The sequence below is a fragment of the Misgurnus anguillicaudatus genome, chromosome 15 (genome assembly GCF_027580225.2).
Source record: "Misgurnus anguillicaudatus chromosome 15, ASM2758022v2, whole genome shotgun sequence".
In the NCBI taxonomy this organism is placed as follows: Eukaryota; Metazoa; Chordata; class Actinopteri; order Cypriniformes; family Cobitidae; genus Misgurnus; species Misgurnus anguillicaudatus.
The window spans coordinates 27570389-27583654 of record NC_073351.2 but is presented as its reverse complement, the minus strand read 5'-3'; the positions used below and the strand labels follow the sequence as shown (position 1 = coordinate 27583654).

At 38.0% G+C, this 13266-nt stretch overlaps 2 protein-coding genes across 4 annotated transcripts; one reads left to right on the top strand and one right to left on the bottom strand.

Moving 5' to 3' along the window:
• The first annotated feature begins 209 nt into the window (after nt 1-209).
• LOC129419353 (1,5-anhydro-D-fructose reductase) lies at nt 210-8631 on the top strand. Its single transcript, XM_055174473.2, has 10 exons — nt 210-483; nt 1384-1554; nt 1649-1765; nt 3485-3562; nt 3639-3755; nt 3892-4004; nt 4153-4240; nt 4334-4417; nt 4664-4746; nt 8442-8631. The coding sequence occupies exons 1-10, from the start codon at nt 394-396 to the stop codon at nt 8473-8475; spliced, it is 975 nt and encodes a 324-aa protein (XP_055030448.2). The 5' UTR covers nt 210-393; the 3' UTR covers nt 8476-8631.
• Nucleotides 8632-8675: 44 nt separating this feature from the next.
• On the bottom strand, nt 8676-12839 carry klhl36 (kelch-like family member 36). 3 transcript variants are annotated; one of them, XM_055174471.2, is made up of 6 exons: nt 12516-12585; nt 12376-12443; nt 11096-12169; nt 9844-10001; nt 9010-9573; nt 8676-8921 (listed from the first exon to the last, which is right to left on the bottom strand). In XM_055174471.2, exons 1-6 carry the CDS (start codon nt 12550-12552, stop codon nt 8906-8908), a joined length of 1917 nt encoding a protein of 638 aa, XP_055030446.2. In that variant the 5' UTR covers nt 12553-12585; the 3' UTR covers nt 8676-8905. The 3 variants fall into 3 exon arrangements, with proteins under 3 accessions (XP_055030446.2, XP_055030447.2, XP_055030445.2); XM_055174472.2 differs by lacking the exon at nt 12516-12585 and adding an exon at nt 12696-12839 and having other exon boundaries at nt 8676-9573; XM_055174470.2 differs by having other exon boundaries at nt 8676-9573; nt 12516-12584.
• Nucleotides 12840-13266: the final 427 nt, after the last annotated feature.

The window sequence follows — 13266 nt, the reverse complement described above, 5'->3', positions numbered from 1 at the left end:
AGAGAGATAAAGAGAGAGGCTTTGAGAGGAAGAGAGATAGTCGGTAATGGCTTTGAAGGAGAGAGGGACAAAGTGTGTATTGGCTTTGAAAGATACTTCCTGATTGACACAGATGTCAAGGAAGTTGCAGTGGATCACATGAGCTTGGTTCTAAAGGTTACCTACACACTCATGCCAACAGGCTGCAGTCTGAGGAAACATACATACGGCACAATACAAGTACATCTACACTCATACACACTCCTGGTCAAGTTCAATGATTAACTGCTAAGATAACAAGGCTACAGTACTGCTTATATTGCAAAGAGAGCAACAAATGTAGAGGCATATGAATAAGACAGGAAGGACGGACAGTTTGTTTATCTGCTGCTCATTTCACATTGACACATTCACATGGAGGACAGTACTACACAACCCAAGAAGATTGAACTAAATGATGGCACATACATGCCACTGCTTGGATTTGGAACATGGAAGGCAGAGGTAGCATTACATTTACGTAGCTTCATACTAATTTCAAATTAAACACACGCTGCAAAAAATCTTGTACTTTTTGTCTTGTTTTGCAAAAAATTATTGATGATTGTGAATAACAATAATAATAATGCAATTCCTTTTAAATCATTTTTCTTACTTGTATCATACAAAATCAAATAAATATATATATTGCTGTTGTTTAGATTAATTTGTTTAGATAATTGTATTGGAAAACAAGAAAACACGGAGTATGAAAAATATTTTTTTGCGGTGCACAAACATATAGTGGGAATTCAGATAAATTGATCCACATTTGATTTTGAGATTCATGCTATTTTCCCTGAATTTATTTAATATTTTTTGCAATTACTTGCAACAACCAATGCTAATTGATGTTTGGTGACATATACTTCTTTTTTATGCTGCTTTAAATTTATCTACATTTATATTTATTACATACCTGCTTCGTGACACCTTAAACCATATAGGGGTAGTTTCCCGGACAGGGATTAGCTTAAACCAAGACTAGGCCTTAGTTTATTAAGGAAATATAACTAATTTTAACAAACATGCCTTGCTACAAACAAAAGGCACTGATGTATTTAAAGATATGTCAGTGCAAGCTGTTTTCAGTTTGGACCGCTCTTATATTTATTTTAGTCTAGGACTAGTCTAATACCTGTCCGGGAAACCACCCCATGAAGTGACAACAAGTCCAACTATAAAAATGTTTCAAAACTATCCTTTTATCTTGCTTTTATCTTTTGTCATTCCAACTTGAATTCTTTATTTTATGATTTCTGCCTCAGTTACTGTATCATGAAAATATCTCACACCAGTGATAAATGTATAACCTAAGGTAATAGAAACTAGCAGTGATTTAATGTTTTACTACACGGTGAACAGGGCATTAGTGCAGGTATGTGTCAGCGGGCCGCCGAGGCAGCGATAGCTGCTGGATATCGTCACATAGATACTGCTCACAGCTATAGGAATGAGACAGAACTGGGCAAAGCCATCCAATCAATGATACAACAGGGCATCATCAGACGTCAGGACATGTTCATTGTCAGTAAAGTAAGTCGGTGTAATGTTGGAGCATTAACTCGAAAACCAAAGTTTTAAAATGAAAAAAATCTTGGCATAATTTGAACTTGCATCTCTTTTGCAGCTGTGGTGTACCCATCACGCACCTGAGGACATTCCTTTGTGCCTAAACAGATCTCTAAATGACCTTCAGCTTGAGTACTTGGACCTCTACTTGGTGCACTTCCCAGTAGGACTAAAGGTAATAGATACAAGGATATGCAGTGGCCCCTTAAAATTTATGCCGGACTATTCCGAACTCATTTTGCAATGGTCTATATTTTTAAAGCCCATGTAAAGTCATTTCAGAGAATTGTTTCTGAACACTTTATAAATGTTAGAAATGTTTTGCTAAAACACGTTACAAAGACTGTAAACTATGTAGTAATGAATTGTGGAGTTACACCGTTAAACAGTTTTTCCACATTTCTGTGTTCAGGATTATTTGGGCGGGGCTAAAACTATGCCCCAACCTCTAAAACAATCGCAAGCATCCATTCAGGTTGCAGCGGAATTTGAAAGTTTTAGGGGCCGATCACACTAAACACATTTATGGGAGTTGCAGGCGCCTTTTTTGAATTATTTTCTATGGGCAGTGAGCGCTATTTGCGCTGTTTATGCGCGCCGAATGCCTTGCGTTTTTTGCCGCCTGCCACACCACGCATTTTTGAAGGATCGCTCAGAGCGGAAAAGCGTCCAATGTCATACGCGTTCTTCCATTGTCCAATCGAATGAGAGGAGAGGCGGGCCTTCCGTTGTGGTGACAGAAGTTTACATTTTAATGGATTTTAATGAACCCCAACACTTACCAGCTTCAACGCAGTTCAAAACTGCCGCCCCAAAGGACTCCAAACGATCTCAATTGAGGCACAAGGGTCCCATAGCGAAACGATTGTCATCCCTGGCCAGATAATAAAAACATGCACTTCTAAACCACAACTTCTCCTCCTCCTCCGGGTTTGTGTGACAAGCCAGCGCAACCTCATGTAATTGCGTAATGCCGTGAAAAGGTCACGTGCTACATATATATAACGCACATTAGCGGACCATTTTAAACAATAAACTGACACAAAGACATTCATTAGTATCATTCGACACACAACAAGGTCGGAACGGTCCTTTTTCTCCACACTTGTAAACACTGGGGCATAGTTTCGCATACGTCATCCGTGACCTCTTGAAGTGATGACGTATTATGTAAGGTCACGCTTGCGCGTCACAGCACCGGAGGAGGACGAGAAGTTGTGGATTAGAGGTGCATATTTTTTATTTTTCTTGCCAAAAATGACAATCGTTTCGCTAGATAGGACCCTTGTGCCTCGTTTGGGGTCGTTTAGAGTCCTTTGAAACTGCAATTCCAAACTGCACCAAAACTGTTAAGTGTTGGGGTCCATTAAAGTCCGTTAAAATGAGAAAAATCCTGCAATGCTTTCCTCAAAAAACATAATTTCTTCTCGACTGAACAAAGAAAGACATTAACATTTTGGACGACATGGTGGTGAGTAAATTATCTGGATTGTGATTTACTTCAAATCAAGGAACCGGCTTCACTGACGAAATGCAATGAAATCACGTGCAAATTATCGCCAATCCCTAAAACCTTGTACTCACATATATATTGTTTGTCTCGATATGCACACCAGTAATGCTTTTTGTAAAGTTTGTTAGTAAAAACTACTTAAATGTCCTTATATAACTAAGGCCTAGTCCTTGATTATTCTAAACCCTGTTCGGGAAACTGCCCCTAAGTGTACAAAAACGTTTCAAAAGCACTTTATATTGGATAAATTTTTCATTAAACTTGATCAGTAGTAGCCTTATTGAGTGTTTGGTATCTCACAGTTATGAAAAATAAGCATATAACCTTTATTGCTTATACGTAAGTTAAAGTCTTCAGCTTTTGTTTTACAATACCCTATAGAAAATGGGCGATGAGCTTCTTCCAGAAGTGGATGGAAAGATACTCACAACTGAAATCGACTATGTAGATGTGTGGAAGGTAATACAAACTAAAACAACACTTGAAATGGATAAATAGTGACTTCAGAGTCTTTACAATGTATGGTTACCTATAGGGAATGGAAGCACTGAAAGCCACAGGGAAGGTGAAAAGTATCGGTGTGTCTAACTTCTCAATTGAGCAGCTGGAGAGACTGCTGTCTGTGGCCAAAATCCCACCCGCTGTTAATCAGGTATAAAGTGAGGTAATCCTGTTGAACCAGCTATACAGTACCACCTACACGGTGGGAACATGCCATCTGGAGAAGATATAATCAAAAGAGAACAACATTGTAGTAACTGTAGGTAAATCAAGTTGTTTCTCCACAGGTGGAGCTTCATCCTTACCTGGTTCAATCTGATCTTATCGATTTCTGCAAGTCCAAGAACATTGCTCTTACAGCCTACAGTCCATTCGGTTCACCTGGGAGACCTCCAAAATTGTAAGTTCAAAGTAAGAGCTGAATCTCAGCAAAGCAAATGAGAAAGCTGGCAAATGTATTAGTCAACAAATCAGTATGTGTTATTGTTTATATAAACACTATAAAGAGTCTGCAAGAGTCTTCCTCTTCAATTTCATTACCTCCGCAGCCAAAGAGGAGACACAGATCCCCACAAGTTACAAGAGGATCCTGTGGTTGTGGATGTTGCAAAGAAACACAAGCGAACCGCTGCACAGGTCATACGTCTGTTAAAACCTGTAGTACATGTTGTACATCTACTGTACTGTTTATTTTTATTAGGTTTAATGTTGCGTTTGATGATGATGCAGGTTCTGTTGAGGTATCACATTGAACAATGCATTGCAGTGATCCCGAAGAGTACAAAACCCAATCACATTTTAGAGAACACAAAGGTAAACCTACAATTTCAAATATTTCATGCATTTATGCAAAAATAAAACTTCAAAAAGAGTTATTTTTTATAATTGACTCTTTTCTACATAAAATCCTACTATGTAATATAAAGAACATTCTGTGGAAATATAACCTTGATATCTTTAACATTGACTGAGTAAGGTCATGTCAAAGATTGAAATGAATGTGAAATCAATGATTGAAATCAAACTTTGATGCTCACTATTGTGTTTCTGTGTATACAGATCTTTGACTTTACTCTGGATGAAGAGGACATGAAAGCTCTCAGGTCTCTGAATCGTGGCTGGAAGGCTTGCGTCATACCAGGGTAAGTTTACTGTACATGTTGTTATCTTGCATATATAGTAAGGACTCTTAGAACGGATGTGTTAAAAACAACACAGTGTTAACACACTTAATGCGTTGTCCCAGAATCCACACATCTCTGTGTTATTATTGAAACAACAAAAAAAGAATGACACAAAAATATGTGTACAAATATGATTTACGGTTTCTTCGGATTTTAGTTCCATGTTGGGTGTTACTAAAAAAAGTAATTAATTACTAGTTACTAATTACATCTTCAATCATGTAATTAGATTACTGTACAAATAACTCTCTTTAAAAAGTAATTAATTACTTTCTGGGGTGGTTCCCGGACAGGGATTAGTCCTAGACTAAAATAAATGTAAGAGCTGTCCAAACTGAAAACAACTTGCACTTACATATCTTAAAATACATCAGTGCCCTTTATTTTGCCTCAAAATGCACACAAGTAATGTTTTTAGTAAGGCATGTTTGTTCAAACTAGTTATATTTCCTAATTAAACTAAGGACTAGTCCTGTCTTAAGGTAATCCCTGTCCAGGAAACCAACCCTTTAAATCCTATTTAGTAAATGCTACAAAGATTGAAACGGCTCAAATAAATCATATAAAGGACATACATTATCCTGGCCATACTTTTTAAGAACCAATTCTCACTATTAAAGGGACACTGTTTTTTTCATTCTGGCGTAATAATCAAGGACTTTGCTGCTGTGACATGGCTGCAGCAGGCGTAGTGATATTACGTACTGCCCGAAAATAGTTCCCTGCTATTAAAAGTTACTAATGGGACTATTTTCGGCTGCTGCTAAATACCATACGAGAAAAATATTTAAACTCTTTTCAATATTATTTTTTAGCGCGACGCTATGGTCTAGTCGGATTTAATGGATTATGCTAAGCTATGCCAAAAGTGGTACCGCCAGACCCAGAGACCAGCTACATAGACTCCAAAACGGCAAAAATCAAAATGTTTAACTTAAATTAAAAGTTTAGGGGAGCTGGAAAATGAGCATATTTTCAAAAAAAGTGGAGTATCCCTTTGGAGTGGAGTATCCTAACTATTTACACTGCAAAAAATGACTGTCTTACTTGGTATTTTTGTCTTGTTTTCGGTGGAAATGTCTGAAAATTCTTAAATCGGGATGTATTTTCTTGATGAGCAAAATGACCTAAGAAAAAAATACTAGTTTTTAGACAAAAAATATACAAATTAAGGGAATCTGTGCTTAAAACAAGCAAAAATAACTGCCAATGGGGTGAGAAAATTTTACTTGAATTAAGTGTTTAAGAAAAAAGAAATCTTATTTCACAATTTTTTTTCTCACCCCATTGACAGATAATTTTGCCTGTTTTAAGGACAATTTCACTTGAATTGTATATTATTTGTCTTAAAACTAGACTTATTTACTTAGGTCATTTTGCTCATCAAGAAAAAGCATCTTAATTTAAGAATTTTTAGATATTTCTACTGAAAACAAGACAAAAATACTAAGTAAGAAAGTCATTTTTTGCAGTGTTTTGCCTCATTAAACTCTTAAAAGAATATTCCATTTTCTTAAAAGAAAAATCCAGGTAATTTTCTCACCACCATGTCATCCAACATGTTGATGTCTTTCTTTGTTCAGTCGAGAAGAAATTATGTTTTTTGAGGAAAACATTGCAGGATTTTTCTCATTTTAATGGACTTTAATAGAGCTCAACATTTAATACTTAACTCAACACTTAACAGTTTTTTTCAACGGAGTCTCACAGGTCTATAAACGATCCCAAACGAGGCATAAGGGTCTTATCTAGCGAAACGATTTTCATTTTTGACAAGAAAAATAAACAAATATGCTTTTTTAAACCACAACTTTTTGTTTAGGTTAAGCGCGACCTAACGTAAATGTGTAGTGACGTAGGGAGGTCACGTGTTACAAATATAAAACACACATTTGCGGACCATTTTAAACAATAAACTGACACAAAGACATTAATTAGTATCAGTTGAAATACAACAACGTAGGAACGGTCCTCTTTCTCAACACTTGTAAACACTGGGGCGGAGTTTCGCGTTCGTCCTCTGTGACCTCTTGACGTCATGACGTATTGCGTGGGGTCACACTCGCGTATCACGACCGGATCTAGACGAGAAGTTGTGGTTTAAAGTGGATATTTTTTATTTTCCTCTTAAAAAATGACGATCGTGTCGCTAGATAAGACCCTTATGCCTCGTTTGGGATCGTTTATAGTCATTTGAAACTCAGTCGAAAAAAACTGCTAAGTGTTGAGCCAAGTACTAAATGTCGGGCTCCACCAAACTCCATCAAAATGAGAAAAATCCTGCAATGTTTTCCTCAAAAAAACATAATTTCCTCTCGACCGAACAAAAAAAGACATCAACATCCTGGATGACATGGTGGTGAGTAAATTATCTGGATTTTTCTTTTAAGAAAATGGAATATTCCTTTAATTACTGCTTATTAATATTTAGTAAAATAGTTGTTTTACTGTTTAACTATTGGTAGGAATTGGGTATTAAGGATGCAAACGGTTTTGCAGAATTAGGCATTAATATGTGCTTTTAAGTACTAATAAACAGGCAACATCTCAGTTATATTAATGCTAATAACCAACCAGTTAATAGTAAGACTAAACTAGAGTGTTACAATTATTCTTTTTAACTCATATTGAGTATTTAAAGTGAGAATGATACATAAAAAACATACATTTTAATGCTAGAGTGTAAATATTTATGTTAAATTCAATATTGTATTACATAATTATTTTTCAGTATTTAATTCAATTACATCAGAACTAACTGTAATTAAATTACTGGAAAAATATGAGTAATCCCTTACTTTACTTTTTCAAGGAGTAATAAAATTAATACAATACAGTACACCCAACACTGTCCCAGTGAAACCAAAAACCTTGAAAAACTGGTTCAGATGCATTTAATCTGAAACCAAACTCTTAAGCCCCTTTCAAGGATTCTTGTGTGAAAAATCAATGTATGAAAAACTATTAACCCACGTCATTACCCTGGGGACATTACTCCACAGTACAAATATTTTAAACATAAAACTATTTGCTTCTGGTTACAGGACAGATTTGCATGACATTACCGTCATGTGTTAGCACGTAAACCAAGATAGAAGAGAGACTGATGCCTATTTACAGTAGATATTTGCAGCGAGTTGCATGACACATTTTTCATTTATATGTTTAACAGACACTTTTATCCTGAGTAATTTAGTGTACAGTGCTTTTAAAGTCCAATACATTCGATTATTTAGTTGAGCTACAGGAATAAGGAACATGGTCAAAATATGTACCCTAGCTCTCATTGGGGCAGTGCCCTTTTAAATGGTCCTTATATGTACCATTAAGTATAGATATCATGTATACATTTGGTACCAATATGTACCTCTGAACTACTAATATAAACTCTTTAGGTACAAAGCTGTACTTTTCGAATGGGTACCACCCCTAGTGCCAGCTGGGGAACATATTTTGACCATTTTTTTCTGTCAGTGTAGTAGCTCAACTGGTAGAGCATGTTGCTAGCCAAGGTCATGGATTTGCCTCGAAGGACATGCATGTACATTACACATGCAAATAAAAATGTACAGCTGTGAAAAAAAGAGTGTGGAAAACAAAACCATTGACAGGCATAAGCTAACAGCTAACTGGGTTGTGTTTGTATTCCTCAGACTGGAATCACATCCATTCTACCCCTTCAAGTGAAACCCTTAAATGGCTATAAACTACCAAGCACATCTGGAGAAATAAAGTATGAAGGAAGAAGAGATTGCTTTAATTGTTAGGTTTACCAGCTGAACCATTATATTTTAACTAAGGCACTGAAAGATCAATAAATTAAACATTTTCTAATTACAAAAACATACTTCATCAGTGTTATTTCATTTTAGTCAGGAAACACAGTCTTGTACAGTAAAATGGTCACTTCAAGATGTTTTATTTTAGCACAGAAGGATTGGTCCACCTGTAGGTCCCAGGACATCATTTAAAGCTCCAGAGAGGTAATGTGACTAAACTAGTAGCGTTTCTACTTTCATTCAGCCAGTTTAACTGACCTATAATCAACAATACCTGTCCAGAAGCAGCCAACAGCATCAGGCTTGTGACAACCAACAAACTGACTGACTGTCTATGTCTAGTTCACACAGCCCCTAAAAGTTTGAAAACACTGACAATTTTTTTTTCAGACTCTTGATCATGTTGAAAACATTGCAATAAAATCACCTTCCTTGCACTTGCCTGCTATTCTGTTTGTCTCTGTCTTTGTGCCCTGATGTCTTACCCTCCATACTGTTCGTTTGCTGAGGTCTGACGAGGCACACGCACGCCGAGGCTCCAGCGATGTGTTTCGGGAGGTTCGGACCCAGTACCCACTGGCCCTTGTCTGGCATATACACTTGAGTTCCCTCAGAAAAGTCCATGGCCTCCCAGGTGTACCCTCCTAGTACATAGATCTTTCCGTCTAAGACTGCTACCCCTGACTCGCTGTTAGGGTACAAGAGAGGGGCGATTCTGGTCCACTGATCAGTCAGTGGGTCGAAAGCTTCAACTCCTAACACGTCGAAACGTTCCATGCTGTCCTCGTGGTCATCGCTGCCACCGATGACATAGATTTTGTCCTCCAGGGATGCCATGCAGTGCCAACCTCGTGCCAACACCATCGCTTGTCTCTCGGTCCACGTGTCCGCAGTTTTCGGGTCATAACTTAGCATGTCACGTCTGTACGGGCCGATCTGGTAATCGTGGCCTCCTGAGATGTAGACTATATCTTTGTGAATGGTGCCTGCATGGCCATATGTGAATCTGTGAAAGGATATGAGAAAAACTTTTAGATTGCATATTGTAATTGATTTATTTTGCCTTCAAGAAAGAAAATTGATTTGAAGGGTTTTTTGTTTAATTCCTTTAGACCCCCATGTTAAAATGCCCAACTTTACACAAACCTATGGGTGACGTCACGTCCATATTTTTGCCAATCTGTGGTTGTCACAGACTTGATCACATCAAATAACAAAAAAATACATTTTCTTCAGATGACAAGACCATAATAGACAAGCAAATAAAACAAATGACCTGGGCAATCCTGCTACATAAGTCCAGAAGTCCTCTACAGGATGGTACATTTCTACAGTTGACAAAGCACCGTTCTCATTGCGTCCACCAACAGCTATAAGACAGTTCCCCATGGTTCCCAAAAAGAAATCCACACGCCGCTGGTTCATAGCAGCACCCTACAGATAAAAAGATCAATTGCATCAACTCTTAAATCATGGTACTAACATAGTTTTTTCTTGTCTATGCTGTTAATAATATTAGGGATTTTTTTATACATTTATCTAGATTCAGTACCAACCATTGTGGTTTCCTATAGTGCTTTTCGAACTCTTTAAAGGATTAGTCCATTTTCTTAAAAAAATTCCAGATGGTTTGCTTACCACCGTGTCGTCCAAGGTGTTGATGTCTTTCTTTGTTCAGTCGAGAAAAAAGTGTATTTTTTGAGGGGAACATTCCAGAATTTTTCACATTTTGATGGACTATAATGGACCCCAAACCTTTAGAAGTTTTGATGCGGTTTAAAATTGCAGTTTCAATGAAGCTTCAAAGGACTCTAAATGATCCCAAACGAGGCATAAGGGTCTTATCTACCGAAACGATTGTCATTTTTTGACAAAAAAAAAATGCACTTTTAAACCACAACTTCTCGTCTTTCTCCAGTCCTGTGACACGCCAGCGCGACCTTGTGCAATATGTCATCACGCCAAGAGGTCACGGATGACGTATGCGAAACTACGCCCCAGTGTTTGGAGAAAGAGAACCATTACGACGTTGTTGTATGTCGAATGATAATAATTAATGTCTTTGTGTCAGTTTATTGTTTACAATGGTCCGCAAATGTGCGTTTCATATATGTAACACGTTACCTTTCACAGCATTATGCAATTACGTGAGGTCGCGCTGGCGCATCACAGGACTGGAGATAGACGAGAAGTTGTGGTTTAAAAGTGCATATATATTTTTTTTTTTCAAAAATGACAATTGTTTCACTAGATAAGACCCTTATGCCTCGTTTGGGAACGTTTAGAGTCCTTTGAAACTGCAATTTTAAACTGCATTAAAACTGTTAAGAGTTGGGGTCCATTAAAGTCCATTAAAATGAGAAAAATCCTGGAATGTTTTCCTCAAATAACATAATTTCTTCTCGACTGAACAAAGAAAGACATCAACATTTTGGATGACATGGTGGTGAGTAAATTATCAGGACTAATCCTTTAACCCTCCCAGCACATCACTGGCTTGCTAAACTTTCAATGTCATGGCAAATTACCTTAACCCACTGGTTACTTCGGGGATCATATCGATAAAGCAAGTTGCTTGCAGAATCTCCCCCATTGTCACGTGAGGAGCTCCCACCCGCTGTAAAGATGAATCCCCCCAGGACGGTAACGCAGTGGTGACTCCTCTGAGCCGGTAGCTCGGTCTCGACAACCCATTTTCCTGCTTCTTCATCCAACCAGCACACTTCAGAGCTCAACTCCTCACCACGTTCAGACACCTCCCCTCCCACTAACAGCAGACGCTCCACGCCTCCTCTGAGGCATGTGCGCGTCGTCTGCCGTACAGGTTGGGCGCTGAGTCGCATGTGGTAGTCCTGCGCCTCCTCCACTAAAGCCTCGCAGCAAGCGTCCGGGTGCGACAGCGAACTTACGGCCGGCAATACGCTCCCTACGAGTTCATCGAGTGCGATGAGGGAAAAACGAATGTTGGAGAGGAGCTGTTGAGTGGACTTGAGACGTTCGGGGCTGTGGTTCAACCACTGCAAGGCGGCTTTTAGAAGAGCCTGCTCGTTTTCATGCTGGACCTGCTCGTCTGCCAGGTACGCGCAAAGCTTGGACAGCCGTACATCCTGCAGAAACTCAGGTGTGATGGACAGCGTGGCAAAATGCTCCAAAATGAACCGGTCTATGAAGGCATCTAGTCTATCCAGACTATAAAGTACAGCGAGCTCCTGCAGATACAGATAGTTGTCCTCACGTACTTCTTTCTCCATATACTGGCAACAGAAGTCCACAGCTCGCCACACTTGGAGCATGTGGGCAGTCTCAAGTACATAGTCAATGTTTCCACCATCGAGAGGTAACTCCCCGCTATACAGGAAGTCCACTACAGCTTTGACACCAACGTACGAGGCTCCAACCAGCTCGACCTCGGCTTCGTGTTTCTCTCGCATTCCCAGGGTAAACATAGCCTGGAAGTAGGGGCTGGACACCGCGAGCAAAGCCCGATGGGCAGGGACCCGTTGGTTGTCAGCGACCAGAACGACATCACAGAGCTGGCCATGCTGCCTTTGCTCATTCAAACCTTGAAGGAGATAGTTAGCCTGTTCTGCCCACCGATACACCTGTAGTTTAGAAATAAGTTAATGTTAACTTAATGCCAACTCTGAATCAACATACATTTATGCATATGGATATTAGTATGTATGGATATATAAGTTAAACATTGAATAACAACCACAAGAACAAAATATTAAATATGAATATATAAATTATACAGTAAAAACAAGCACATAAACAAAAATAAATAAATAAATATGTCAATGCATACCTTTGAAGATTCACTTATTCTTTGTGGGGGTAAAGCACGACTTTGCTTCCCACTGTCCATTATGTCATCTGCAATACCACAATCATAATTCAGTATCATATTGTCAGTATTATTATTATTTTTTAAATAGAGGCTCGTACCATGACTATATCTCTTAACAAAAAACGGAAGGGACATGAGAAAGAGAGAAACACGACAGAAGCTCAATACAAAGGAAGAAGGACATTTATACAGAGACTACGCTTCGTTGATCTATTTTTTCGTTGCATTTGTGACAACTGGTTCTTTAACCGGTTAGTAAAATGGAGATGTTGTTTTACCATGTTTCCATTCTTCGTCCCTTGTTTACTTTTACTAGAAACAAGTTATTAGAATCGTGTCAGTCAGAGTGAAGTTGTCACATCCGGGCTGCATGTGCGCATTATTTCAAAATAAAAGTCATAGTTTGCGTTCGTATGATTTACCTTGAAGACATTAATTTCATACTTAATCATATTAATCTGAATAATAGTAGTAGTGGCAGTAGCAGCAGCAGCAACAACAACAAAAATAATACATAGACACTAACCTAAAGGAGGATATAAACATTTTAAATTATTTGTATATTATAAATATAAATATTTAAAATTATAAAATGTAAAAAATTTAAATTATAATTTAAAATATAAACATTTACTGGAAACTTTTTAAACACATTGAGCCATTTGCCTATGGAAATCCTGTTTATGACTTTCATAAGGACTAATGAATGGTGTGTTTTTGGAAGTTCACTCTACCTTATTCCTTTTCAGTAAGGTTTCTTAGTAGTGCTGACATTTGCACCATTCTCTATAGTTTATAGTTCTCATAAGTATTTGGGTGAACTTAGACTTAAACTTGAAAAATTGCATA

Excerpts from the sequence above, each read along its gene's own strand:
- LOC129419353 (XM_055174473.2), top strand. The coding sequence starts at position 394 with ATGGAGGACAGTACTACACAACCCAAGAAGATTGAACTAAATGATGGC. Across the intron at positions 4,005-4,152 it reads CCTGGGAGACCTCCAAAATT|CCAAAGAGGAGACACAGATC; the intron begins GTAAGTTCAAAG and ends TTACCTCCGCAG. Across the intron at positions 4,747-8,441 it reads AAGGCTTGCGTCATACCAGG|ACTGGAATCACATCCATTCT; the intron begins GTAAGTTTACTG and ends TGTATTCCTCAG.
- klhl36 (XM_055174470.2), bottom strand. The coding sequence starts at position 12,552 with ATGTCCCTTCCGTTTTTTGTTAAGAGATATAGTCATG. Across the intron at positions 12,170-12,375 it reads GAATAAGTGAATCTTCAAAG|GTGTATCGGTGGGCAGAACA; the intron begins GTATGCATTGAC and ends TCTAAACTACAG. Across the intron at positions 10,002-11,095 it reads GAAGTAACCAGTGGGTTAAG|GGTGCTGCTATGAACCAGCG; the intron begins GTAATTTGCCAT and ends TTTTATCTGTAG.